This window comes from Aethalodelphis obliquidens, unplaced genomic scaffold, assembly GCF_003676395.1.
Source record: "Aethalodelphis obliquidens isolate GAN/ISIS:26980383/991018 unplaced genomic scaffold, ASM367639v1 scaffold11, whole genome shotgun sequence".
Taxonomy (NCBI): Eukaryota; Metazoa; Chordata; class Mammalia; order Artiodactyla; family Delphinidae; genus Aethalodelphis; species Aethalodelphis obliquidens.
This window is the reverse complement of record NW_020837955.1, coordinates 44,605,096-44,631,385: the sequence shown is the minus strand read 5'-3', so window position 1 is coordinate 44,631,385 and position 26,290 is coordinate 44,605,096. Positions and strand designations below refer to the sequence as shown.

At 57.6% G+C, this 26,290-nt stretch overlaps 1 protein-coding gene across 4 annotated transcripts in view; it reads left to right on the top strand.

Moving 5' to 3' along the window:
• STK32C (serine/threonine kinase 32C) overlaps positions 1–26,290 on the top strand; it is an 82,683-nt gene that overhangs the window by 43,770 nt on the left and 12,623 nt on the right. For 2 of the 4 annotated variants that reach the window (XR_003433989.1, XM_027113008.1), the window contains 2 exons: positions 3,374–3,429; positions 24,938–25,089. Coding sequence is in view for 3 of the 4 variants with exons in the window: in XM_027113008.1 (XP_026968809.1) it covers positions 3,374–3,429; positions 24,938–25,089 (208 nt within the window). In the remaining variant the exon portion in view is untranslated. Of the gene's footprint in view, positions 1–3,373; positions 3,430–3,795; positions 3,809–11,409; positions 15,035–24,937; positions 25,090–26,290 lie in introns of those variants that run through there. The other 2 variants (XM_027113007.1, XM_027113006.1) reach the window with 2 other exon arrangements.

Below are 26,290 nucleotides of genomic sequence, written 5' to 3'. Positions count from 1 at the left end.
GGTGGGTGGGGGTGGGGTGGTGGGGTGGTGGGTGGGGGGCATTCGTGGGAGGTGCTGGTCCTCCCCGGAGTGCATCCAGAGCGCTGTGTGTGGCCAGAAGCAGGCGTGGGGTGGAAGAAGGGGCCCAGAGCCGCAGGGGGTCTCGGGTTCCGCCCGGAGGGCTGTGGGGCGGGGTCTCGGGAGGGAGTGTGAGCCGCTGTGTGCAGTGGGCACCGCCAGGCGCTCCCTGCCCCAGCAGGTGGGCGGGGGTAGACTGGGCGTGGGCATCAGGGTGGAGCAGTGGTCCTTGGGTCCCCTGAGCAGCCCCCAGTCACTGGAGGGCAGAGTGACCTGGTTAGCCAGGTGGGCTTGCGGCTCACCTGGAGGGGTCCAGGCCGGCCACGCCTCCGGGCAGGGTCACTGGCATGTTCCTTGCTCGTGGCTTCTGGTCTGCTGCCATGTGCACCCTGCCCAGCCCGGGGCCTGCCCGGGGACCCGGCCTCACTGCTCTCGAGATGCCTGGCAGGCACGCCTGGGGTCCTGTCCCACCCGCGTCTTCCCCAAGCGGCTTCCCTGACCGCCCGCTGCACTGTTTGCCGTCTTGCGGCCGCCCTGCCGGTGTCTTAGGAAGTGGGGATACTTGTGTCAAAAACACAGAGCCGGCACCGTGGGCCGCCCAGCGCAGACCGCAGGCTGGGCTCCCCCCGCGGCCTGGCTCGGCGCCCTTAGCCTCCCGACGTCTCTTGGGAGGAGAGGAGCCATCCATTCAGCCCGTTTAAGCTCCTCTACAGGGAGGGACGTGGGCGTCCCTGTGCTTCTGACCTCTCAATGCAGCTGCGTTCCCATCTTTCCTGTCCTGAAAAAGTGGAAGTCTGGCGTTTGTGCTTTTCTCTAACCACCTTGCTGAGCACCCTGCCAGCTCACGGGCCTGGGGCGCCCGTGCTTGGGGCCGTGCTCGGGCCGTGTGTGTGGTGGGGGGGCAGGGAGCACAGCAAGCTGCCCCGCAGGAAGGCGTAGCTTCTGCGCCCGGGCCGCTGGGCTGGACCTCCTGCCCCCAGGGCGCCGGGGCCGCCGTGCACAGCAGGACGGCCCCCGCAGGCCCTCCGGTGGTCCCTGGGCTGGGCCTGGGACACAGCCCTCGTCCTCAGCTCTGTGTGGGAGCAGCCGGGGCTGCGCTGACCTCGGGCACGTGGGCGTGCGGGCCTCCTGTGCTTCCGACAAGGGAGAAGAAACCCAGGGGCCCCCAGGCGGCAACAGGCCGGGCCTTGGAGGAGACTGGGCGGGGGGGGGGGCAGTCTCTGGGTCCCGAGCCACCCAGCAGAGCCCGTCTCCCCACTGCACGGCAGCCACAGCCCCGTGCTCCCGATGCCCCACCCTCTCCCCGCTGCCCACGAGGGCCTCCTCAGACCCCGAGGTCACACGGGTGCCAGTGGCAGGGGCCTGTCCCAGGTTGGCACGGGGACACTGTCCCTACAAGGGCTGGGGTTGCCCCGCCATCCACCTCTCTGGCTGTGGGAGCTGGTGCTGGGGTTGCCTGGTCAGCCCGGCTGTGCTAGTGCAGGTTGACAAGTACGCGGCTCAGAGGCACCCCTGCTCACACAGGGCAGCGTCCTCCTGCCGTGCCGGTCCTGGCGCCTTTGTCACCCCTGGGTGCCAGGCTCCATCCCCAGACGGGAGGGGTGAGCCCCACTGGCGGGCGAAGACGCTCAGCTCCGGAGGAGGTGCCGTGCTGGGGTCTCGTGCTGGGCCCCCTCCTTCCTCACTTTCGCCCCACCCCCAAGCACGTGCACACACATGCACACACACGTGCGCACATGCACACGCACATGCACACACACGCACACAGGCACCGCCAGAGACCGGCTCTCCCATACCGTCTGGCGGAGACGTCGGCAGTGGGTGCAGCGGGCAGCAGGGTCTCTGGGGCTCCCCTGACGGCCTGAGCAGCCCCAGCGTGCGAGGCTGCCACGGAGCGTAGTGAGGTCTTCCCTGGGGAGCGAGGCTGCACTGTAACAAGGTGGCGGAACGGACAAGGCTCTCTGACTGTGTTGGGTGCAGTGGGGAGCACAGAGCCGCACGGACAGAGGCCACGGTGCCTGAGCATCGGAGCGGCTTCAGGAGGCAACCTCTGAGCTGGGGGGGCGCTGGGGACAGGGAGGCGGGGGCAGCCTGGGGCGGCCTCTTCACGGACCGTGCCCCCCAGGTCTGTGCCCCATGGACCCGTGTGTCTCCAGCCTCCCACACCTGGTCACCACCCCAGACAGCTGGTGGGTCACAGACCTGGGGGCGCATGGACCTGGGGGCACAGACTTGGGCGAGACCTGGTGGGTAGAGACCTGGGGAGCATTGACCTGGGGGGCACAGACTGGGGACATAGACCTAGGGGCACAGACCTGGGGGTGCACTGACCTTGGGGGGCACAAACATGGGGGGTAGAGCCCTGGGGGGCACAGACCGGGGGGCACAGACCTGGGGGGTAGAGACCTGGGGGGCACAGACCTAGGGGGTAGAGACGTGGGGGGCACAGACTTGGGGCATAGACCCGGGGGCACAGACCTGGGGGTTTGAGACCTGGGGGGCACAGACCTGCGGGCACACAGGCCAGGCTGGCCCGGGCCTGGGTAGAGACCCGATCCCCCGAGCAGTATGAGGGGAAACCTGCGTGGACGTCGTGAACCCCCGTGGCGTGTTTGCAGAGAGCGTGTCAGGTTGGAAACAGAAGTGGGAGCCCCGGAAAGCTGTCCACGCCCCCTCCCCTCCACGGGGCTTCACGCTGGCAGGCTGGTGCACGGCGGCAGGAGCGTCCTTCAGCAGGGCTGTGACAGTTAGAAGAGCTGCAGTTTCCCTGGGGTGGGGCTCACTATCTGATTCTGTGAAGAAAGTCGGTAGAAATAAGGCGTCGAGTGGTTTCGCTCAGGCTGTGGACGGCCCCATTATCCATCCCGGGGCCCTTGCAGGCTCCCCTCAAGCTGGTCCAGAGATGCCCACAGGGCACAGCCCCCCGCCGAGACTCAGAGGGCGGGCCACTTATTTATGGGTCTTTGTGGGTTGGGGGCTGCTTTCACTGGGGGGCTGCGGGGTGCCTGGGGCTGAGCTGAGCTGCCCTGTCTGATCGTGTCCCGTCTGTGGGCAGTGTGGCCTGGCCTCACCCCACAGTGAGTCTGGCAAGAGGGGCTGCACAGCCCCCAGGAGCCCCCCTCTGCCTCGGCTCGGGCCCGCCCTGCAGCGCCAGGCCCTGGGGGAGGTGGGCCGCCGAAGGGCTGCAGGGGCGCCCTGCAGTGTGGGGGGCTTCCCGCAGCATAGGGGCACTCGGGGACTGCTCCAGCGGGGGAGCTCGTGGCAGGCACAGGGCCTTTCTGCCACCTCACCTGGCATCCCTCTGTTCTCTCTGCAGTGAACTTGGACCACTTCCAGATTCTCCGTGCCATTGGGAAGGGCAGCTTCGGCAAGGTAAGGCCAGCCGGCGGGGGGCCGAGGCTGGACAAGGGTGTGAGCGAGGCCGGCCCAGCTGGGTCTGTGGGTGGAGGGTGTGGGTGTGCTTCCGGCCGAGCAGGCCGGTGATGGTGGGGCCGCGGGGTGGACTGCCGGCCGCGCTCACCGCTGCTGGGGTTTCTTAGCCCAGGTCTTTGGGGGTCTAGTAGCTCGGCCAGGAGCTGAGGGTGCAGATGGCGCGGCCCCCGGGCTCTTCCAGGGCCGAGACCCTGACACCCTCACTCTCCGTACCAAGGCCCATGTTGCAGCAGAACAGCTTTCCTCAGGGACAGAGCCGGCTCGAGGTCTGAGAGGGAAGCGTTTCACACAGAAGCCGCTCCTGTGCCCGTTCCTCCAGGTCAGGCAGGGGCAGGACCCAGGGTGGGCGGCCACGCTGCACTTCTCCAGAGAGACCCCCGGAGCCCATTCTCCACTTTGCTTCGGTTTCTCTTGGCCAGATCTGACTTCCTGCTTGTCGCCTTGTCCTGCCTAGAGATGGGGGGTAATTACAACTCAAAGAGGCTTAAGGGGCGCTCTGCAAAGGTTAAAATTAGCTCCCGGGACTCTGCCTCGCCAGGCCTGTTGCGGTGAATCCCCCTGAATGGACAGTTTCTTTTCAGCTCAGAGGGCTTGACACATGAGGCCTTTGCGCCCCCACGCCCCACACAGCTGTCTGGACGCCGTCTCTGTGAGCCCTGTACGCGTTTTAAAGGGATTGCTGTGCTGCCGGAGCAGGCTACCAGGGTATTTGAATGCTGTTAATTATCTCCATCTCATTGTATCACAGCGAGTGCTGCCTTAGGTTACCAGGCCTGGGGTAATCATAGCCAGAGCAGATTAGCCCCTGTGCACAATCCATTGAAATGCTGTATGCATTAGGGAGAGAGCATTTTTCACGCCTCTGGAGTCAGGAGGTGACTGATGGGCCTGGGCCTTTTGTTGATGCAAAGATGGTCGATCCAAAGATGAGGTCCTTGGTCAGTGAGCTTGTCAGACGCTGGTGGCGCCCGAGACAGTCTCCGCCACCTGGCTTCTCCCACGGGAGCACCGGCGTGTGGGAGGCGAGGGGGGCAGGCAGGGTGGGGCTTAGGGGAAGGTGCCCCCCCCGGGGGGGAGGACACCAGCCGAGACTGGGTTTGGGAAGGATGGCTTATACAGGGAGACGTGGGTGTCATACAGATGACTGGAACGTGGGCCGGGGAGGGAAGCTCTTGGGGTGAAGACTGACTGGGGTGGGCAGTGCATTGCCCTGTCCCCACCCCCATCGCCCCCCAGGCTGGGCCCCCTGCACCCCTGCGAGGGGCTTGTCCTCCCTTCAGGTGCGCAGCTGGGCAGCCCACCCGCTCTGCAGTGTCTGCAGGACCCCAGGATTCTGGCTCCTCCGACCGTTCTCGGCTCTGAAAATCTAGCTGGCCACAGGGTCCCAGGAATGGGGCTCTCAGAGTGGGGTGACAGGAGGAAATGTGGGGTACTGCCAGGGTTGTATCTTCAGACGCAGGTTACAGTGTAATTGGAGGGCTGCTTCCTGCTCCCTAGTTAGGCCTCCAGGGGTCTCTGGGCCGCGGTTGCCGGTGCCAGGTGCAGTTATGTGTCTGGAATGTGGGCTCTGGTCCTTCCGCTGCTCTCGGTGGCTTGGCGGGGACCCCATGAGGAGAGAGAGTGAGGAGCTGAGCCAGCTCCAGCGTGCACGGCGGGGCCCCGTGCACACCCGCGTGCGCACCCGTTTACACGTGGCCTTGTTTCAGAGGGTGTGCGCTGGCTCCACCATGCCCAGACGCCCAGTGAAGACCGGCTTTATGAACTGCTGGGGAAGCCCCCTCGGCCAAGTGGGTGTGAATGTTCAGCGCCCCCCGCCCCCATGCACAGAGGCACAGTGGTCGGTGTGTGTGACGTGACCCGTCTGCCCCCAGCAAGGTGGCTCCACCCTTCAGGGCAGTGGCTCCGGGAATGGATTACCCAGATTGGCTGCATGTGGGCCTTGGACACAAGACTGGATGTTGTGTTTGGTTTGTTTCCAGTTTTTTACGGTGGTAAATTACACAGCACTTGGAAGGTACCATGTGAACCATGTTTAACTGCACAGCTCAGTGGCATTAAGAACATCCCCACTGTCGTGCAGCCGTCACCCCGCCGTCTCCAACCTGTGAAATGAAATCCTGCACCCAGCTAACACCCCCCAGCCCCTCCCAAGTTCCCAGTTCTTGGAGAAATCGTATCCCAGCGTAGAGAGCTTTGTTCTCCAAGGCAGAGCGGAAGCTGGTGGTGGTCCGGCCCAGCAGCCATGAGTGGGGAGAACACAGCCCCCACTAGCCTGGGGGTGGACTGGGCTCTGTCCGCCAGCCTTTGGGGACGTCATGGCCAGCTGACCCCGCGAGGAGGCTGGGACCATCCTCAGAGCAGAGGCCAGGCCGGAGTGATACTACTGACAGGACACTTCCCGCCGCCCCCGTGCCCGTGCCCACACGGCGCTGGCAGCTGCGAGGCTTCCCCCGGCCGTGTCTGTGCAGATGTGAGCCCCCGGCGGCGGGCCTCCTTGGGGGAGGGGCAGGTGTAGTGGGACTGTGGACCTCCACCGCGATGCTCGTGGCAGCCCTCGGCCAGGCGTTGTGTGTCGTACCCGGAATCTCAGACTGCAGGTGACACACGCTTAATTCAAGAGAGCGGAAAGGGGTGACAGATAAGAGCTAATGTCAGCAGGGTGGGGAAGGCCCCCGAGGCAGCTGAGCTGGGCTGGGCTCCTGCCAGGGCTCATGGTCTCTGCCCACCCGGGCCCTCTCTCTCCGGCTCAGCTCTGGATGACCTCTGAGCTCCATGGCCAGAGAGACGAGGGCTGCTGTCCTCCCGCCCTGGCCTGAGATGGCCCGGGGCAGCCCTCTGATTGGCTGGTGTGACCACGTGCTCCTGCCCTGCCCCACTCACTGTAGTCGGGGCGCGGGCTATAGGGCTCCACAGCGATCCGTTACAAGCAGAAGGTGGGCAGGGGCCCCGGGGCGCTGCAGTCCCTGGAGCTGGGCAGTCCCTACCTTGACCTCACTGCCCCTGCCTGCACAGAGCATTTGCTGGCATAGCTGAGTCTTTTCCCAGCAGAAGCAGCGGCTGGCGGGGGTCGAAGACCGGGTTCATTCACAGGGGTGCGTGGAGTGGGGAGCCCGGCGGGTGGGGCTCCGGGCTCAGACCTTCGCCTTTGGGGGCCCTTCCCAGCCAGCCTCTCCTCCTCCCCTTTCCCTTCCTCCCCAGCTCCGACCCCGCTCCCTGCCCCCTTCTCTACTTCCCTCCCTGCCCCAGGCCCGAGGCTGCCCTGGGGAACCTCAGACCAGCTCCTGGGTCAGTGTTGGGGGCACCAGCCCTGTGGACCAAGCTATAGGTCCCAGACCGCCACCTCTGCCGCCTCCAGCGCACAGCCCGCCTACCCGCTGGGGCTGGCCTGTGGGGTCCTGCCTGCCTCTGCCCCAGGTTCCGGGTCTGGCTCATTAAGAACCAAACTCCCAGAGGCCTGTTCCTCTGGAATTGCTCATGGCTTAGTTTCTGCTCAGTTCATGAACACCAGGGTGGCTCCAGCCACAGGACTGAAGGGTCCCGTGGTCGGGGGGCCCTCATAAGCATCCTGTGCTGGGGCGTCTCCTGCCCCACCCCAAGGCAGGCCCTCCTTGTGCCCTAGAAACTTCCTTGAAAGGAGCCCACCCTCAGGGTGAGGCAGGGCTGCCCTGCATTGTTATATCCACCCAGGCCGCCCTCAAGTTTCTTTCTCCCACACACGCCCCTGCCCCCTCCTGCCAGCTGTGGGTCCGCCGGGGTTGAGGCCCTACCCACCCCATTCACAGCCCCTGCTTCCCTTCAATCCTGGGCTCTGAGAAGCCCCCAGCCCTGGGCCCTGAGCTGACACGGACACGGCTCTCATGGAGCCCAGCGGCCCCTCGGCGTGCAGTGAGTGCCCAGCGGGGCCTGGAGCAGAGTCCTGGGCTTCCCCGGGGCCACGTGGGGACTGTGCACGGGCAGCGGGCCCCCCTGGGCGGAGGGCAGGGCCACCTCCCCGCCCAGCTGTAGCCTCACCGCCTGCCCTGGGGCCCAACCTGTGGGCTGTGGCACCCTTGCTTTGACCTTTCCTGGGGCCACCCTGGGGTGTGCGTCCCCCTCCTAGGCACCTGTCTCCCCGGCTGCGGCCCAGGTGAGCCTGGCGTGTGGCTGCCCTCTGGGCCCCTCGGCTCGGGGCTGCCCTGCCCTCCACGTGCATGGCCACGGGTCCCTGGCGCCCGGGACTTATGGGGCCCCTGCTGGGGAGGGGGCCTGGGGAGCAAGGCTCTGCCTCCTTGTCTGGGGCCCTCAAAGGAACTGGAAGGTCCCAGGCAGTCCTTCCGGCTCCCCCGGCCTCCAGCTGCCCAGCCCAGGGCCTGTACTCAGCGGCTCCTGGGAATGAGGGTGCTTTTCAGGTGTGATGGGCACGAGCTCCCGCCTCAGCTGGGGTCTCCCGAAGTTCTGTCCAGCTGGACGACGTGGCTGCAGTTTATTCCAAGGCAGATCGTTTCGGTGGAATAATTAAGACTTGGAGAAGATCGGCCTATATTTTATGGGTGTTGGTGATGGCCTAGCCCTCAAACGCCACCATCCACCCCCCCACCGTGTGTGTGCATGTGTGTGTGCGTGTGTGTGTGTGTGTGTGTGTGTGTGTGTGTGTGTGCGCGCGCGCGCGCACGCGCGTGCGCAGTGGGGCCTCCCCGCCAGCACTGCCAGCCAGGTTTGATTTGCACAGGAAATTGAATTCCAGCTCCACGCTGCACTGTCACAGGATTACTGCAGGACCTGTCGATGGGCGTTTGCTCTGAGCCCCTGACCCTCCTGATCAGTGGTGTTTGCAGCCCAGTGCAGGGTCGCAGCCCCCGGGGCCCCTCTGGGACAGGCTCTGTTGAGGGGGCGCACGTGTGCACAGGGTGGCGGCAACTTCCGGGACCACGCTGACCCCTGGGGCTGGGCCCCGGTCTGCTGTGTAAGTGGGCAGTGTCACTTGGCCCTTCTCCGGCCACACGGCTCCTCCCGAAAGGCTGGACTCTCCCTAGGGCTCTGGTTACCTGAGGACACGGAAGGTGTGTTTCTACTTTTAGAGGGAACGCCTGTGGCTTCCCCACCTTTTTCCCGGCGGTGGGGCGGTGGGCTAGAGGTAAGAATCAAATGTCCCGTCTCTCCAGATGGAACTTGCCCGGGAGCTGCTCTGATGACACCTGTGCTTCATCGCTGCCCGCCCACCCTCCCCATCTCTTCCCCCTCCCTCCTTCCTTTCCTGCCAGCCTGGCCTCCCTCCTCCTCTGGCCCCCAGGCCCCGTGCATCCTCCCTGGGTTCTCGGGAGGCATCGCGTCTGCCCACGCCCACCTGGAACATTGTCTGACACTGGCCTTTGTTTACAACAATCATTACTACTTTTACACTCAGAACAAAGAAAATATTCTGTTTGGGGAAAGAACTTCACTCCCTCTGGAATTTACCATTTTTCAGTTGGCGAGCTCAGCTGCTCTGTCCATCCGTCCATCTGTCTGTCCTCAGGGGGAACTGCTGCCTGTCCTTGGCTCTCTGCGGCCTCTGCCCTGACTCAGGGACTCCGTTTCGTTCTAACCCCCGAAAGCCTTCAGAGCGTCACAGCCGCCCGGCCCATGATCCTCCAGAATGTCAGCTGCTCTCGTGTATTTATTTTTCCGATTGAGCTTTCAAATAAATTCCGTCAAGATCAGAAATAAACTCATTGAAATTTGAGTAGGAATTGCATTTCAAGATTAAATGGGAGGGAAGTGGTTATCTTACCCCCCGGGGATCCTTCACATTTTGTCGTGTTTAGTATATATTGTTCTCATGGTTCTTTTAGTTCTTCTAGTTGTTTTATGTTCAGCTGTTATGTATTATCTTCTGTGTTACTGTGAATATGTTTTATTTTCCAGCTTTATTTCCACTTTACTGGGAACGGTGGCTTCTGTGCCCCGGCCTGCTGCACCCCCTCCACCCCCACTGCCCTCTGCCTGCCCTCAGCTGCTGAGGAGGTGGGTGGTCCCGGGTGTGGGCGGAGGGTGGTGGCCTGGCTTTGCTGGCTGTGGCTCATCCCTGCCAGGAATAGTGAGGCCCCCTCCTGCCTTAACCAGGGGCGTTGGGGGCTAAATGTGCTCCCATGATGCTGTCCGTGGGGCAGAGGTGGGTCTCCACTCTCGACTGGGGTCTGCAGAGCCCCCTAACAGTGGGCAGCCAGCCAGACCGGGCAGCATCAGGAAGTGAGTGTCGAGGCATCTGATGGGCACAGCCCTGCAGGAGGAAAGGCTGTCTCCTGGGAGCGGGGGCGGGGCATCCGTTGGCGAGTCCCAGAGGCCCTGGCCCTGGATGCGGAGCTCTGCACAATGGGCGGGACTTGGCGTATGAGCCGGGGCGTCCAGGGCTCCTGTCCTGCATTCCAGCCCCTCTGGCTCCCGGGGCCTTTTCTCGACTCTGGGTGGAGTCCTGCCCTCACTGGCCAGGCCTCCTCTCACCCACTGCTCTGCATACCCCACACCCCACGGTGCCCCTTTTTCCTCTCTCTGCATCTGCACAAAGGCTGGGCTGGAACTGACACAGGGGCTGCTTCTGGGGTGCCTGCCGCAGTCAATGTTGGGGTAGGAGGGCCTGGCCACCCTCTGCCCTCCCCCAGCCCAGACCTGTCAGGAGGCCGTGGGTTCCGAGTCAGGACACTCGCTGTGAAATAGGGCAGGGATGGGGGCTATTCTCCAGCTGTGAGGCCCAGGGACCCTTTTCTGGTCACCTGGGCCCAACCTGGGGGTGAGATGCTCATCCCCGGCCCCTTGCTCCTGCAGAAGGAGGGCTGGTTGGGTGATTATTTGGGGAGGGAAGGAAGGCACCAACCTCAGGGGATGAAGTGGCCAGAGCCCAGGCCCATGGCTTTGTGTTTCTCCAGTTTGTGGGGAAAGAAGTAAGATGATCCCAGCCATCCGAGGAGTCTCCTGCCCCCCCGGACCCTCGGGTGGACCTGGAGGATGGGGTGGGTGGGAGAGCAAGAGAGTGGTTGCAGGGAGGACAAGTACCGTCCTGGGGGCCCTCGGCCTTGCCTCTTTTCCCGGGCCCTGTTCTCAGGCCACCCCAGTGACGCCACCTTGCCCAGCCTCCCCCCGCTGCCATCTGAGTGAGAAGCCTTTGCTTGCAATTGCTATGGCAACACCTCGCGGGTGGCAAGTGATCACCCTCCCAAGTGCTGCTGTGACATCTTGCTGAGTTAACCCAGGAGGAGCTGTCTGGGGTTCCGTGCATCCCTTATGGTGGAAACGCCGTGAGGAGAGGGCAGCTGTGGCCGAGGGTGTGGAGGTGTCGGGTTCTGGGACTTGAACCTGGCTGTCCACAGCCTCCACCGGGGCTGCTGGAGACAGCTTTGCCTGCAGCCCGTCCTCGGCCCTGTGATCCTGGTGTTTACGCTGGCGGCGAGGGCTGTGCTCTGGCCCTTGCCATCACCGTCCAGCTCCCTGACCAGGCTCGAAGCCCCTTCTCCTGAGATGTCCAGGCGCCGATCTGGGCTCTGGAGCTCAGAAGCCTGTGCCTGCGTGCTGTGCCCCGGACGTTCGGCCCAGCCTCCGTGTTCCCAGCACACCCTCGACTGCGACCACACAGGTGGTCTCGGGGGCCGTGGGCAACATCGTTGAAGGCAAGCCGTCCTGCCGCCCGCCCCCTCTGCCCGCCGCTGCCCACTGCCCACTCAGGGCAGGGCCAGTCCATGGCTGCAGCCCAAGCAGATGTCATGGATTTGTCCCCATTGTCAGAGAGCTCCGCCCCCAGACCTTCGAGCAATGGTGTTTCTTGACTCCATTAGTTGGGACATACGTTGGCTTGATATTAACTTTTTAAAAAAAATTAGAGTAAAGTACACATAACATAAAATTTACCACTTTTAAGCATACAATTCAGTGGCATTAGGTACATTCACACTGGTGTACAGCCATCATCACCTGGGGAACTTTCTCATTGTCCCAAACAGAAACTCTGTCCCCATTAAACACTAACTCCCTACCCGCTCCCTGAGCCCCTGGTAACCTCAAATCTACTTTCTGTCTCTATGAATCCAGCTAATCTATGTATCGTGTATAAGTGGAATCCCACATTGTCACTGGCTTAACTCATTTAGCTTGATGTCCTCAAGGTACATCCATGTTGTAGCCTGTGTCAGAATCTCCTTCCTTTAGAGGCCGAATAGCATTCCATTACGTGGACGGGCACATTTTGCTTCTCTGCTCATCCACTGATGGATTGGATTCTTTCCGTCTTTAGGTGAGTGTGAATCGGGCTGCTGTGAACCCGGGTGTACAAACACCTGTTTGGGTCCCTGCTTTCAATTCTCCTGGGTGCATACCCAGCGGTGGATTGCTTGATCATATGGTGCCTTGTGGTATTTTAATAGTAGAGCTTTAGCTGTGATTGTGAGGGGGGGTGGGGTGGCGCCCTCGGGTAGTGTGGGGTCTCCGCCGAGGCTCAGATGCAGGCACTGGGTCTGGAGAACGTTTCCTGGACTGAGCTGACAACCTGTCCCTGTGGGACCAAAGGCCCAGGTCAGCCTGCCTGAGAGCCCAGGGGGGCGGAGGCCTGGGTGTGCAATTAACGTTATGTTTTTACTTTGCTCTCATTTTTTAGAGATTACCTTTTATGTTAAATTTAATGATTATATAAGATACTTGCATGATGTCAGGTTAAAATCTGTAAGACAAAGTATAGCCTCCACTGCTGTTCCTTCTGTCCTGTTTCCGCCTTCCTCCTACAAATATCCCTTTGTTTTTTTTAACATGTTTATTGGAATATAATTGCTTTACAATGGTGTGTTAGTTTCTGCTTTATAACAAAGTGAATCAGCTATACACATACATATATCCCCATATCTCCTCCCTCTGCGTCTCCCTCCCTCCCTGAATATCCCTTTTGGAAAAGCTTGGTTTCTGTTTCCATTGGTTTCTTTTCACTATATCCGCATGGCCTGCTTCTTAAGTGCCCGGTCACCTGCTGTTCACACGCTCTCTACACTTTGCTTCTGACTTGACGGTGTTTCTGGAAGGCATGCTCTTCGTTCAGAACCACCCCGATCCCTGCCCTTTGCAGCCGCACAGCCCGCCACGGGGTGGGCATGCTGACGAGCTCCCATGGCTGCAGCAACACACACGCGCCACCTGACAGTCGTGGAGTCAGAAGTCTGAGACTGGTCAGCCCTGGGCTGGAGTTGCAGTGGGGCAGGGCGGGGCCCTCCTGCAGGTTCGGGGGAGCACCCGTGTCCCGCCTTTTCCAGCTTCCAGAGGCGCCACGTTCCTGGGCTTGTGGCCCTGCCTTCCTGAGAGCTCCGCTCCTTTGTCGCCTCTTCTCTGACCTCCCCCCTGCCACCTCCTCTGTCCCTTCGAAGGGCCCAGTGGTTACTCTGGGCCCACCTGGATCATACAGAGCAACCCCTACATCTCACCCTCCTTCACGTACCCCCATCGGCAGGGTCCCCTTAGCCACATGAGGTGGCACGTCCGCAGCGTCCAGGGGTTGGGACGTGGGCACGTAGGGGCCCGTCGTCCTGCTACCACATGTGTTCCTGGTGAGTGTCAGGCTGCTTCCTAGCTTTGCGACCACAGGCGGGGCCGCGGGTATCATGCCTCACGCGTGACCCGGCGCGTCTTCCAGTTGGTTCCTAGAAGCGGGCTGTGTGGGATGCAGGACGGATGCACGTGTGATGCCGCCAGACACGCCCGCCGTCCGTTGGGCTTGTGCGCCCCTGGGCCCCTGCCCAGGGCTGCTGCCAGGGCTGGGCCTCCGCCAGCCCGACAGGTGAGAAATGGCATCTCGCATTTCTTTTATGACAGGCAAGGTTGAGCATCTTTTTAAAGTGTTCGAAGACCATTTTCACACCCTTTGTCCCCTTTTCTCCTGGGCTGATGGTCTTTTTTATTTTTAAAGCCTCATTGTATTGGTGATGTTAACCTTTTATTTCTCAGTGAGTTGCACATACTTTCCCCGTTCATTATTTGTCTTTCACCTTCGTTGCTGTGGGTTTTTCCTTGTGTGTAGTCGTGTCTGTCGGTCTTCCTTGTTGCTTTCAGGTTTGGGGCCACAGGGATGTGTCCCCCCTTCTAGCTGTAGAGGACCCCATCCTGTTTCCTTCAGCACGTCTGTGTTTCCCTAATCATGTTAAACCTATCATGCATTTGGAATTTATTCTGCCTTGTAAAGTGTCATGAATGGATCACATTACATCTTTTCTTATGTAGCTGTTCGGTTATCCCAACGCCATTTTTTCATAAAAAGTCTATTTTGTCCATAAATTTGAGACGCCGCCTTTGTTATGTACTAAGTATCCTTTGTTATGTACTAAGTATCCTTATGCCGTTGGGTCTATTTCTGGATTTTCCCTCCTGCCCCTTGGCCTGCCTGCCTGTTCCGCTGTAGGACCGCACGTTATCACGGAAGGTGTATATACGCGCTCTGACACCTGGTCAGGGCTCACGTCCCTGCCTGGCTGTTCTTTTAAAGTTTTCTTCTTGGCTATTTTTACTTGATTGTCTTTCCCTATGAATTATGTGACCAACTTGTCAGCTCCAGGAAAAAAAAATCTGCCAAACGTGTAAGCAGTGTTCAATTAAAATGAAAATTACCCCCCGCCATTTGTCCCCAACTATTCCAGGCCTTGGAGGCGCTGCTGCGGCCAGTGGCATGTCACACGGAAAGCCCGGGGCTGCCCTGGTGCCCTGGGATCTACAGACTTTATTCCTTTTCATGCTTAGATCTAATTCTATTTCTTCTTTGTCTGTCTTAAGTCGATTATGGGAGGACGCAGCTCAGAAGCCGAGACCAGTTCCATTTGAGGAAATGGTTTCATGGCACCGATGCTCTCAACCTTGGAGGCTGCTCATAAAATGCCAGAGGCTTTCTGGCCCTTTGCTGCTCTGTGTGAGCTGCGGCCGGGGTCCCTCTGCACCAAACCCCAGCGCTTTAAACGGCCTCTGATTGGAGCCTCTCCCGTCGGGGGCTCTGCGGAGCCCGCAGGGGCCTGGCCCACTCGGCCTCTTCCAGCTGGGCCGCTGGGGGCCTAAAGCCCTTTTCGGCTGCCCCTCCAGAGAGCGTTCGGATGCCACTGACTCTAAGGGGAAGCCCAGCACCGGCTCAAACAAACGTGAATGTGCCCGGCGGCCGTGGGCCTCCGGGGGCCGGTCTGGGCCGCTGGGGCCGCGCTGGCGCCCCCTGGCCTGGGTGGGACAGGGTGGTGAAGGAGCTCAGGGTGTGGGCTGGACTGGGGCCGCCTGGACAGGGAGGCGGGAGGGTGCCTGGGGGAGGCCAGTGGGAGCCGGGCGGGCCAGTGCCCGCAGGCGTGGTCACGGACACTGGCAGGAAGCAGGATGTTCTCACGGCCGTGACAAAGCACCACAACGGGGCGGCCTCAGACAACAGAGGTGTGTCCTCCCGTGGTCTGGAATGGAGGTGGCCGCGGGCTGGCCCCTCCTGGGGCTGGAGGGGAGGCCGGGTTTCCCCTCTCCTCCCCTAGGGTTTTCAGCTGGACCTGAGAATTAAAGTGACGTAAGGCAGAGGAACGGGAGAAAAGCATACACAGTTAATGTAAGTTCACATTCAAAAGCATACACATTGTTTAACGTAAGTTTTGGATGACGCTGGAGCCCTCGTAAGGAAATGAAGACCCAGAGGAGGCAAAACCTCAATGTTTCTGTGCTGTGGGTCGGACAAAGTGGCGACGTGGAAAGGTAACTAGAGTCCGTGGGAGGCCGAGGGAGGAGAAAAAATGCTTCAGCAAGGCCTGCTTGCACAGAATTCTCCCGGCCTGGACTGAGGATAAGATCGTCCACATGGGGTGATTCCCTGGTTGCAGAGGGAAAGGGGGGTGCAGGTGCCCATTGCCCTGCTGCTCTGTGAGGGTCGTTGGCTGGAGGCGATCGTGGCCAGAGTGCACCTTTCAGGGCGTGTCCCACTGCCCTGATTCCCCCAACACCCCCCGTCGGGAAGAGTCACAGCTGTGAACTGCTGCATGTCTCAGTGAACCAGTTTCTCAGTCCTGAGAACAGGTCAGTTTCGTTAAGCAGTCGTGTCTCATTTTAGGAGGCGGCGTTGGAGGGCCTTCGCGCAGAAGTGAGGCCTTTGCATGGTCTGAGCGATCAGCATTTAATGGGAGGTACTTCTGTGGAAACAAAGGAAAAGCCAACTGTCCAGCCGGGCCTGAGTCCAGAGGGTGGTCAGCCGCGGGCACTTCCAGGAGGGTGGTTTCTGTGCCTCCCCGGAATGGGGAGGGCAAGGGCAGCTGGTGGCAGTTCTGCTGCTTTTCCTGGGCTGCGGTTGGGACGTGGCCATGGCGTCGGGTGAGCTCTGAGCAGCCCCCAGCCAGCACCAGGGGGATGGTCCACGTGTGACCTGTGTGATTTCTCTGAAGTTTATACTAAGTCGTCAAGCTTCAGCTTGTAGGGGAAGTTTTCATTTCTCATGATTCCAGGTCAGAAGGGTAGGAGAGAAATTGGAAATGTTAATTGCTGACAAAGAGACGTGGCCGTTGGACACCCCACAGGGTGTGCTGTACTGTTACTGAAACAGAGTTCTGTCCCTACAATCACCCCCATTCATTTATTTATTTATTATTTTATTATTACTAATTTTTTGTGGTATGCGGGCCTCTCACTGCTGTGGCCTCTCCCGTTGCGGAGCATGGGCTCCGGACGTGCAGGCTCAGCGGCCACGGCTCACGGGCCCAGCCGCTCCGCGGCATGTGGGATCTTCCTGGACCGGGGCACGAACCCGTGTCCCTTGCATCGGCAGGCGGACTCTCAACCACTGAGCCACCAGGGAAGCCCCCCCATTCTTAATAGAGATAATGGAAAATTTGTTTGTTTGCAAAATCAGTCTGGTTTCATTAAACTTGGCCTGATTATTGATATCAGTGCAGCAAGAGTAGATTGAACATGTAGGTCTTTTAAGTCTGCTTTGCTGGAACTTTTATGAGGAATTCCAGATTCGACTTTTAAAAGCCTCTCGAGGCTAAGAAGCCAAGCCAGCAACTTGTCACCAGGCTGTACCTTCGGTACCCGTGACTTTGGGTGCGCTCCTCTCTTCTCGATGTCCCCAGACGTCCTGAGATCCCTGGACCTGCTAAGAAGTGACCTTTACTCACTCGTGAGGACATGAGCCCCGTACACCAGGCGCTAGGCCACAACCTCCCGGGCTCCACAAGCTTTGCTCCACAGGGTCCACCTTAGTCTGTGGTCAAACCTGATTCGAGTGTCAGGTGTTTTCGCTGTAAACATCTTTGTCCCAAGCAGTTTCCCTGCACATCTAATTGGCCGTAAAAGATAAAATAACCGGTTGACAGTTTGGTTTGACAGTTGGGTTTCAATGCCGTAAAAGCCAGATTGCAAACTACACTTGAAAATAACAAGTCAGTCGGCAAATTCTTCGTGGGCACAGCCATCCCTGCCACCCGTCAAAACCAAAAGTTTCCCAAACTACAGCAGATGTCAAAGAGGTGGCTAGTAATTCACAAGAGTCTTGGAGAGCATTAATTACCAATCCCGTAGCTAATTTAGATCCAGTGTCTCACGCCATCTTTCCCAAATGTATCATATGCAGTGTTGGAAGTTGGCAGAGAAAGGAGACTCAGCCTCCTCCTGTTCCCTAGAAAGAAAGGATTACGTGATTCCTGATGAGAATACATTTCTTGAAAGTGGTGAAACCTTTTTGCTGTTTGATGGTGGAGAACGTGATGTAGACAGAATTTGGGTGTTTGGCACAGAATCTGGCCGAGATGATTTGGAGAAATACAAGGGCTGAGCGTGTGATGGAACGTTTCCGTGTCGCCCAGATATGTCCTGCTAGTTATGTACATTCCATATATTGGTACAAAACAGCAGCGTCCCTTGTCTGTTCATTTTTCTTCCAGGGAAATCCAGAGAGAAAGCAGATTTTTTTATATCGTAAAGAATTTACATCCAACATTAAATCTTGAATCCTTAATGGTCGGTCGACTTTTAAGAAAGGAAGTTTCATTGCTTTTTCTAAGCTATACCCAAATACAACTATAATCATGAATCTACACACATGTTAAATGTATTCAGATCTTTCTTGCATTTTTATTTTTTACAATAAAATCCTTAAAAATTTTTGCTATTAATTTTCATGTTTCATTAAGTCTCTTTAAATGTCTCTCTTTGTTTTATTTTTATTATTTTATCTTTTATGGCAAAATCGTATTATGGCCAATCAGTTGTCTCTGCTTGCAGCAAAGATTCTTATGGTGAAAATACCTAGAACCACTTGATCCCATGTACATCGTTTTAAAATATGACATTCCAGTGGAAGTCTGGTAACATAACCAATGTTTTAAATTAAATCCTGTTACAAGGAGAACATATTCTGTTGACCCTATATGTAAATAACTATATTGTCATGGAAACAGGACATTTAATAAGAGTTTCTGAATTTTGCAGGGATCAGGGAAAAGATAAATGTCTCAGTTCTCTTTACAAAGGTATACTTTTCCAGATTGCTTAAAGAGAAAGAGAAAAATAATTTCTTAAGCCTGGAAAACAGAACATTAAAAAACCAACAATGCTTCAAACAAAAAGTCATAAAAATAATAATCATCTTCATGAGTTCATTTAGTCCCATGTAATTAATTCTTGTTTTCCTTGATCTTGGATTAGTAGTTTTATGAACCCATCAGTTTTTCCACTAGATTTTAGAAAGGCTCATCTGGTTCAGTGGTGTGGTTTTAGTTACCAGAAACCTGTATTCCAGGGTCCTTGTCAGAGTTCTTTCCGTGAACTTTTTAAAGATGAAGCACTTTTGTCTGAAGTTCATTGTAAAAGCTTTCAGGAAAGTATCAGAGTAAAACAGTAACTATGTGTAAATGACTGAAGTTGAAGAGTAGCCATGGTCAGAGATCTGATGAGTTTATTGCAAAAATGATGCAATTGACATGGAAATTTGGTTATTTCTGTGGCATATAGTATTTTAAGATAATACTTGGAATTATGACTGATTATATAGAGAGTGAGGACACTGAAAAATTTCTAACCACTTTGTATAACTTTGGAAACACTTATACATAAGTAACATATACCCATACAAATATAGAGAAGATTTATCACCAGTTTTAATTTGACAATATTTCCCATGTAATTTAACATATCAAATATGCCTAATTAGTTTAATATCTCTCTTTTTATAAGGTAAGATAATAAATCTTTTGAGATTCTCCAGGGGCCCCCTTGAAAATCCCAAACTTAGTTCAAGGTCGAAAAGACTTTATTTTGAATTTGATTTTGGGAAGTTTGTAAAAGATGTCAAAAAGTTGAAAACACGATTAAATAAGATTGCAGGTCACTATGAAACAATATTTAGCCATTGAACCTAAGTGACAAAGTTTTTTTTTTTACATCCTTATTGGAATGTGATTGCTTTACCATGTTGTGTTAGTTTCTGAAGTGACAGAGATTTTAAAGGCAAATATAGGAAGTCATATACTTGATGAAAAAGAAAATGTAGTCCTTTTGATATTGAGAAGAGTCCGTTTTTCTAAGTAATCAAAGATGTGATAAAGGCAACACGAAGCCCAGGAAATTGTTTGGTTAAGACACAGAATCTTTGTTTTCTAGGCAGATTACTCAAAAGGTAAAGAAAAACCTTTTATGACCTCTTTTTTATGACATCCTATGGGAAGATTAAATGAAAAAGAAGACACAGAATGTCATGTCTAGTCCTAGGACTAGACAAATAAGCCTTTATATAAATTAAGTATTTCTAAAACTCTCAGAAATACAGAAACTAATCCAAATGTTTTTCAAGTTCATGTGATCTGGGATAATCTTTGGTAAATAAAAGTTAAGTCTTTAAATGGCTACCTATTTTAATGTGACTATAAGCCAATGAGACTTTTCATGGCTTAAAACCAGTCAGCCTTTTGTGACTTAACCACGGACACAGAGGCGTCCCGGAAGAGGGCACAGAAGGTGCAGCCCTCACCAGGATCCAGAGCTTCTCCCAAGGTCAGCCCAGAAGAGCAAAGCCCGCCGTGTCACAGGTGGTCAAAAACAACTCGGCCTCTCCTGAACTGAGCACCCTCTGAGCTGTGCTGCTGGACAGGCTACGCGGAGATGTCGCAGCACAGACAAGGCAGTCTGGGGGGAGCTGGCAAAGGTCCGTATGGCTCTGAATGACAAGTGACACGCAAGACACAGGACGGCAGTGACCACTCCTGGGCACTGTATGTCCATGGATGACCCACGGACTCCCGACACCACGCCCCCCAGAGTCACGTTCGCAGACCAGCTCTCACAAGTGTCTCCCTTCTGCCAGCCTGCATTCGGAAGGGAAGAGCCAGGAGGAGTCTCTACCGCCCGCAAGGGGCTCTGGCCAGCGATCCCGCAGCTCTTGTCAGCTCTCCCAGGAACCCCTCGCTTATTTTCATTTCGAAAATTTCGACTGGCTTTCAAAACAATAATGTTAAAAGTGATCTAAGGCTTCCCTGGTGGCACAGTGGTTGGGAGTCCGCCTGCCGATGCAGGGGACGCGGGTTCGTGCCCCGGTCCAGGAGGATCCCACATGCCACGGAGCGGCTGGGCCCGTGAGCTATGGCCACTGAGCCTGTGTGTCTGGAGCCCATGCTCCGCAACGGGAGAGGCCACAACAGTGAGAGGCCCGCGTACCGCAGGAAAAAAAAAAAAGTGATCTAGAAGGGATTTCCCTGGTGGCGCAGTGGTTAAGAATCTGCCTGCCAATGCAGGGCACACGGGTTTGAGCCCTGGTCTGGGAAGATCCCACATGCCATGGAGCAACTAAGCCCATGCGGCACAACTACTGAGCCTGTGCGCCACAACTAATGAGGCCTGTGTGCCTAGAGCCCGTGCAACAAGAGAAGCCACCGCAATGAGAAGCCTGCGCACTGCAACGAAGAGTAGCCCCCGCTCACCATAACTAGAGAAAGCCTGCGCGCAGCAACGAAGACCCAGCGCAGCCAAAAAGTAAATAAAGTTAAGTAAATAAATAAATCTTAAAAAAAAAGAAGGGATCTAGAAAATGCAGAAAGTTCAGGAAAAAATCACTGTGCTGAGGCCGTCTTCACTGACGTCGGCAGCACCCTTTCTGGGCTTCTCTCTGTCCTTCCTGCATGGCAGCCCCACGCAGCTGCAGCGGGCTCCCGCCCTTTTTGGGCCGGTGTGGTCCTCAGCACACAGGCCCTTCCTGTCCTGTCGGGCCCAGGTTTCCCCCCACCAGGCAGGGCCGGGTGATGCTGAGGCCGAGACCAGCTCTAACAGCTTCCTCTGGATCCAGAAACCTCAGACCACGGATGGCCCCCCCTTCTGCCATCAGGCCACCTGGTGGGCACATCGGGGATTTCCATTTCCGGAATTTCACTGCATCTGGAAAATCGGGCCAGGTGGCTCAGCGGTGGTGCCTTGAGCTCCTCTTGGTGATGAAGGTGCTGCCGGGCTGCACCACAGCCCGCGGGAAGCTGGCGCTCCCCTCCCTGGGGCAGCATCCACTAGGGCGAGTGGCGTTGTACTGGCTGGTCTGTGTGATCAGAAGCCGGCTGGCAGCTGGAGCTGGAGCTAATATTATTCTGGGACGTGGTGTTTCTACATCAGGGCTCTCTGGGAGGGAGCCGTTGGCCTTGCATCTCAGCAGTGGCAGAATTTTACTTGTGTTTCTGGCCCACGTCTGCATAACAGCCCATTTTCTTGCCCAGATTGGCAGCCTACAAAGGTAGCACCCATCAGCCCGGTCTCCCAGCTCCAGGCCAAGGGTGGGAAGGAGGCTGAGGTTTCACACTTAAAAGGGCTCGGGGGCCTTTCCCTGCAGCTGAGGTAGGTAGGGCTGTTCTTCCTGCTGAGCGATGGAATCGTGCGGAGCTTGGGGGCAGCCCCAGGGGCAGGCACTGGCCTTCAGCGCTCCCAAGGGACTCAGCCAGGCTGACAGCCACGGAATGTGCCCCACGGCATGTGCAGAAGCTCTGGGGTTCTTCTCCTGTGACCTCGGCCAGGAGCCCCTGTGGGGCAGCCCACCTGCCCCTCTGGGGCCCCGCCGGCTGCTTCCTTCTCGGCCCCTTGGATCTTTGGCTGGGGGGCGGTGGAGGAGAAGTCTAGTGCCTCACCCCAACCCTGCCACAGGCTCAGAAGTCCTGAGAAGGCATTTGGAGAGCAGATGTGACAGGCTTTTAACTGGTGTCATTGCACTTTACCAAACATAGTTACGTAGCCGCCCAGGCCCGGGTCTCTGGCTCCCCTTCGTCAGTCTGCATTTCTGGGTGACATTCTCCGGCCAGGACCGGGCACATGGAGACGCACGAACGTACATTAAGTCAAGCCCGTGCTGTCCCCGGGCAGCTTGGAAGGTTCTGGGTGTGCGTCCCCAACGCCCAGGGCAGCCAGCTGGGGAGAGTGCTCTGGCCATCCCAGGGCAACCTGGGGGCCGTTTTGCTGAAATAGAGGAAAGATTCGGAAAGGCTCACTGTCCTAAAATGCGTGGCCTTTAGGGGCCTTGCAGTGTGGCCACTGCCCTGGCTTCTCTCCTGGCCAGTCTCTGGCCCACAGGGCCTGGCGTACTCAGTGACAGGTTGCCCGTTACGGCCCAGAGCAGCCCTGGCAGCTTGGAAAGCAGTGTTCCATGGCAGTGACACCGACCCTCGTCCGGGTCCCTCAGGGCACCTGAGGGCTGAGTGGCTGCATTTGTTTCCTGGGGTTGCTGTAACGAGTGACCACACACGGGGTGGCTGAAGACAGCACACATTTATTCTCATGGTTCTGAAGGCCAGAGCCCTGGCCTCAGTCTAACTGGGCTAGGATCAAGGGGCCCGCAGGGCCGTGCTCCCTCGGAGGCTGGAGGGGAGAGTCCGTCCTTTGCCTCAGCCCTCCTCCCAGAGCTGCAGCCCCTCCAGGTGTCACGTTTCCTTCTGCATGGCCTGGATCCCCAGATCCACGTTGCAGCCCAGCCCCCAGGGTGATGGTGTTTGTGATGGTTGGATGAGGTCGTGAGGGAGGGGCCCCCACGATGGGAATGGAGTCCTTGTAAGAACAAGAGGCCAGAGCTGGCTCACTCTCTACGCGATGTCACCGTGCAAGGCCACGCGAGGACACGGTGAGAGGCGCCACCTGCGAGCCAGGAAGCACCCTGACCTCGGACGTCCAGCCTCCACGGAATACATGAGAGAAACACCTGTTGTTTGAGCTGCGCAGCCTGTGGCGTTCCGTTGTGGGGCCAGAGCCGAGCAAGACCCTCTTCTGTCTCCGCTCTGCCCCCGCCGCCCCCGCGAGGACCCTGTGATTACGATTAGGGCTGCCTGCACCTGCCAGGACCGCTTCCCGCCTCGACATCACCAGCTTAACCATACCTGCAGCGTCCTTTTTGCAGGTGACGTCACATGCCCACAAAGTCTGGGGACGAGGATGTGGACATCCGTGGGGGCCATTGTTTAGCTGGTCACAGCAGGGAACACGGCCCTGGGTGGACTCGTGCACACAAGGCCCGGACTTGCCCTTGACCACGACCAGTTGGCAGAAGCCTCTTACCCACCGTCCTCACTGACCCCTCACAAGCTCGCGAGCCAGATGGAGAAACGGAGGGTCAGCCAAGTTCAGAGGCCACCGGCCAGCCAGTCTGAGTGGACAGGCCTGAGGGGAGGGACAGGCCCGGGAGGCAGGGCCCTCTGGCCGGGGAGAGAAGCTGAGGGGACATCAGAGCTGCCCTTGCCCACCCACAGTCCGGGGCTCCCTTCTGCACGCACCCTGTCGCCGGCGGGGCCGCGTGGTTTCACAGCTTCGAGACCAGGTGGGCGTCGTTGGAGGCCTGAAGCGATGTGGGTCTCAGGCCGGCGCCCCAGCCCCACCCCCACCCCTCCAGTCCCCGGGGTGGGGTCTTCCTGGGGCGTCGGCCCCGGTGACGCAGCTTCAGGCAGGGCTTTGTGGGCATCTGGGTGGCCGTCGCAGCCCCTGGTGGGGTTTGTGCCCCTGGGTTCGAGGTGGGGCAGTGTGGGCTCGGGGTATGCATAGCTCAGCCGTGAAAGATGCCCCCTCTGTGCCCGTGGGCGTCACCTGTGAGCTCTGCCTCTTGGGGCTCCTGACACGGCCTGTGGGCAGCGCGGGGGTGAGCGTGGAGTCACCTCGAAACCGCAGCTGTGCCCGTGAGGGTCACTGTAGCGGGTAGACGTGGGTGTGCAGGACTCTGGCTGTCTCACCACGTGGGTGCGCCTGGGCCTCGGGCGTCTGCCACCAGGTGGCGCCACGATGACGCTGCAGGAACGAAAGCCAGGGAGGGGCTCGGCGTGCCCTGCCCCCAGCCCCAGCGGGGCTGCTCTGTTTGCCCGAGCAGGTCTGGCTTCTGCCTATATGGGTGTGTCATGTCTACATTGTTTGCATTAAATAATGTAGCTTGACCTTTACCCTTGGCCTTTTTTAAGTTGTCACACGTCATTAAAAGTATTTATAAATATTATTCCAGTGGCTGTATGATATTTCATTGCTCTTACTTGTCCGCGTCCATAAGGATGTCGGATGTTAAGGTGGTTTGAAAGTGTGTTATACAGTTTGTTCACCTGTGAAGAACATCTTTGGAAAAGTCACTGCGTTTCTAAGATGCGTTCCTGCGTGAGGGACGTGGGTTTCACCCAAGGGTTGGATCCAGCAGGTTTGGCCCAAGATCTCGTGCCCGTTGAGACGTCTGATCAGTGCCAGGCCACCTGCCTTTGGGTGAGGCATCTGGGACAGTCCCCCACCCATCTGGAGCTCCAGGATTTTCCACTTCCTCCGGGTCTCTGGCTGTCACTCCTTGAAGATCTGGAGACTGAAGTCTGTGGGAAATGGATTGGGGTTGTCTGTCCTGGGGGGATGGTGTCTCCGCTTGAATGGGGGGCGTGGCACTGGTTCTGCAGCCCAGTATCTTGTTCTTTGACCCTGGTTTCCTTTGTCCGGGTTCTGACTGATGCTCCTTGGCCATGAGGGACCCCAGGCCGAGTTTCTCCTTATTCTGTGCTTCTCACTCCCCTCTGCATCCTGGTCTCTCTGCAAGCAGTTAGCCCCGTGTTGGCAGTGTCGACACTGCTTACTGACATTGCAGCTCGCTGCTCAGAGGGTTGGGATTTGAGCTGTGCAAGGGCCCCACTATCTGAGAGCGTCCCTGTTGTGATGGGGACGGTGGCCTGTGCTTGGTGGGAGCAGCAGCTCTTGCTTCTGGGCTCCCTGGGTGCAGGGCACCAAGCGGGGGGTCCTCTCGTTCATGCCCCATCAACCCTCCAAACCAGTCACTGCCCCAAGCCCTGGGAAGGGGGAGCCCAGGTCTCGGCCCGTGAGGGGCGTGGGCACCACGCAGGCCTAGCCACCCCTGGCATCTGTGCTCTCAGGCCGGGTCCCCCCGGCTTCAGTCTGCACAGGAGACTTATTCCTGCCAAGGACGTGAAATCCGGTCATTTCAGCGTTGTTACGGCCGCGGTACGCGTCCCGGCAGCGGTGCTGACGTGCTCTCTGCCCTCAGGTGTGCATCGTGCAGAAGCGGGACACGGAGAAGATGTACGCGATGAAGTACATGAACAAGCAGCAGTGCATTGAGCGGGGTGAGGTCCGCAATGTGTTCCGGGAGCTGGAGATCCTGCAGGAGATCGAGCACGTCTTCCTGGTGAACCTGTGGTGAGCTGGTGGGGGTGGAGCCCTTCTCCTGCCCCGGGCACCCTCCCCCTCCCCTCCCCTCTCTCCCTGCCTCGCCTCCCAGGAGCTGGCGGGGTGGAGCCTTGTCCTGCCCTGGGCACCCTCCCCCTCCGCCTCCCCTCTCTCCCCCCTCGCCTCCCAGTGCCCTGGGAGGTGTCCACACATACACACACATGGCACTGACGCAGGGCTTCCTGGCCTGCAGGACGCCCGGACTAGGTGTCCACACACACACACACACGCACACACACATGGCACTGACGCAGGGCTTCCTGGCCTGCAGGAAGCCTGGACTTCCCCACAGAGGATGCCTGTGACACATGAAGTTTCTGGCACTGAAGTCCGGGAGGGAGGCTTTTAGCGCCTAAGTCTGAGTTTCCTCCACAAACTGAGCACCAAGACCAGCTGAGGGGTGGGGAGCCTGCAGTGAGATCAACCCCTTCCGCTCTCCCTGGAGTCCTGTGAGCCCCTAGAATGAGACCAGTGTGGCTTCTGGGGGGAAGAGGGAGGAACATGACATGAAAACTTAATTCTTTGTAACTTTACTCTTGAGACAAGAGCCAGCTGATTATCTGAGAGCTCACAGAAGAGATTACAAAGTGGATGGAGGTCCTTAAACCATTGTTTTCCTACTGCCACCATCTTCATCATCTCACCACTGTCTTCTTCTTTATCACCTTCATCCCCAAAACCATCCTCAACATCACCACCGTCACCACCACCACCATCACCACTGTCACCACCGTCACCACCATCACCACCACCACCGCCGTCACCACCATCACCACCGTCATCACTGTCACCACCGTCATCACCGTCACCATCACCACCATCATCACCGTCACCACCGTCACCATCATCATCACCATCACCATCACCACCATCACCACCGTCATCACCACCATCATCACCATCACCACCATCATCACCATCACCACCATCACCATCATCACCGTCACCACCATCATCACCGTCACCATCACCACCGTCATCACCGTCACCACCGTCACCACCATCATCATCGTCACCATCACCACCGTCATCACCACCATCATCACCATCATCACCGTCACCATCACCATCACCACCATCATCACCGTCACCACCGTCACCACCATCATCATCACTGTCACCACCATCATCACCGTCACCACCGTCATCACCGTCACCACCATCACCACCA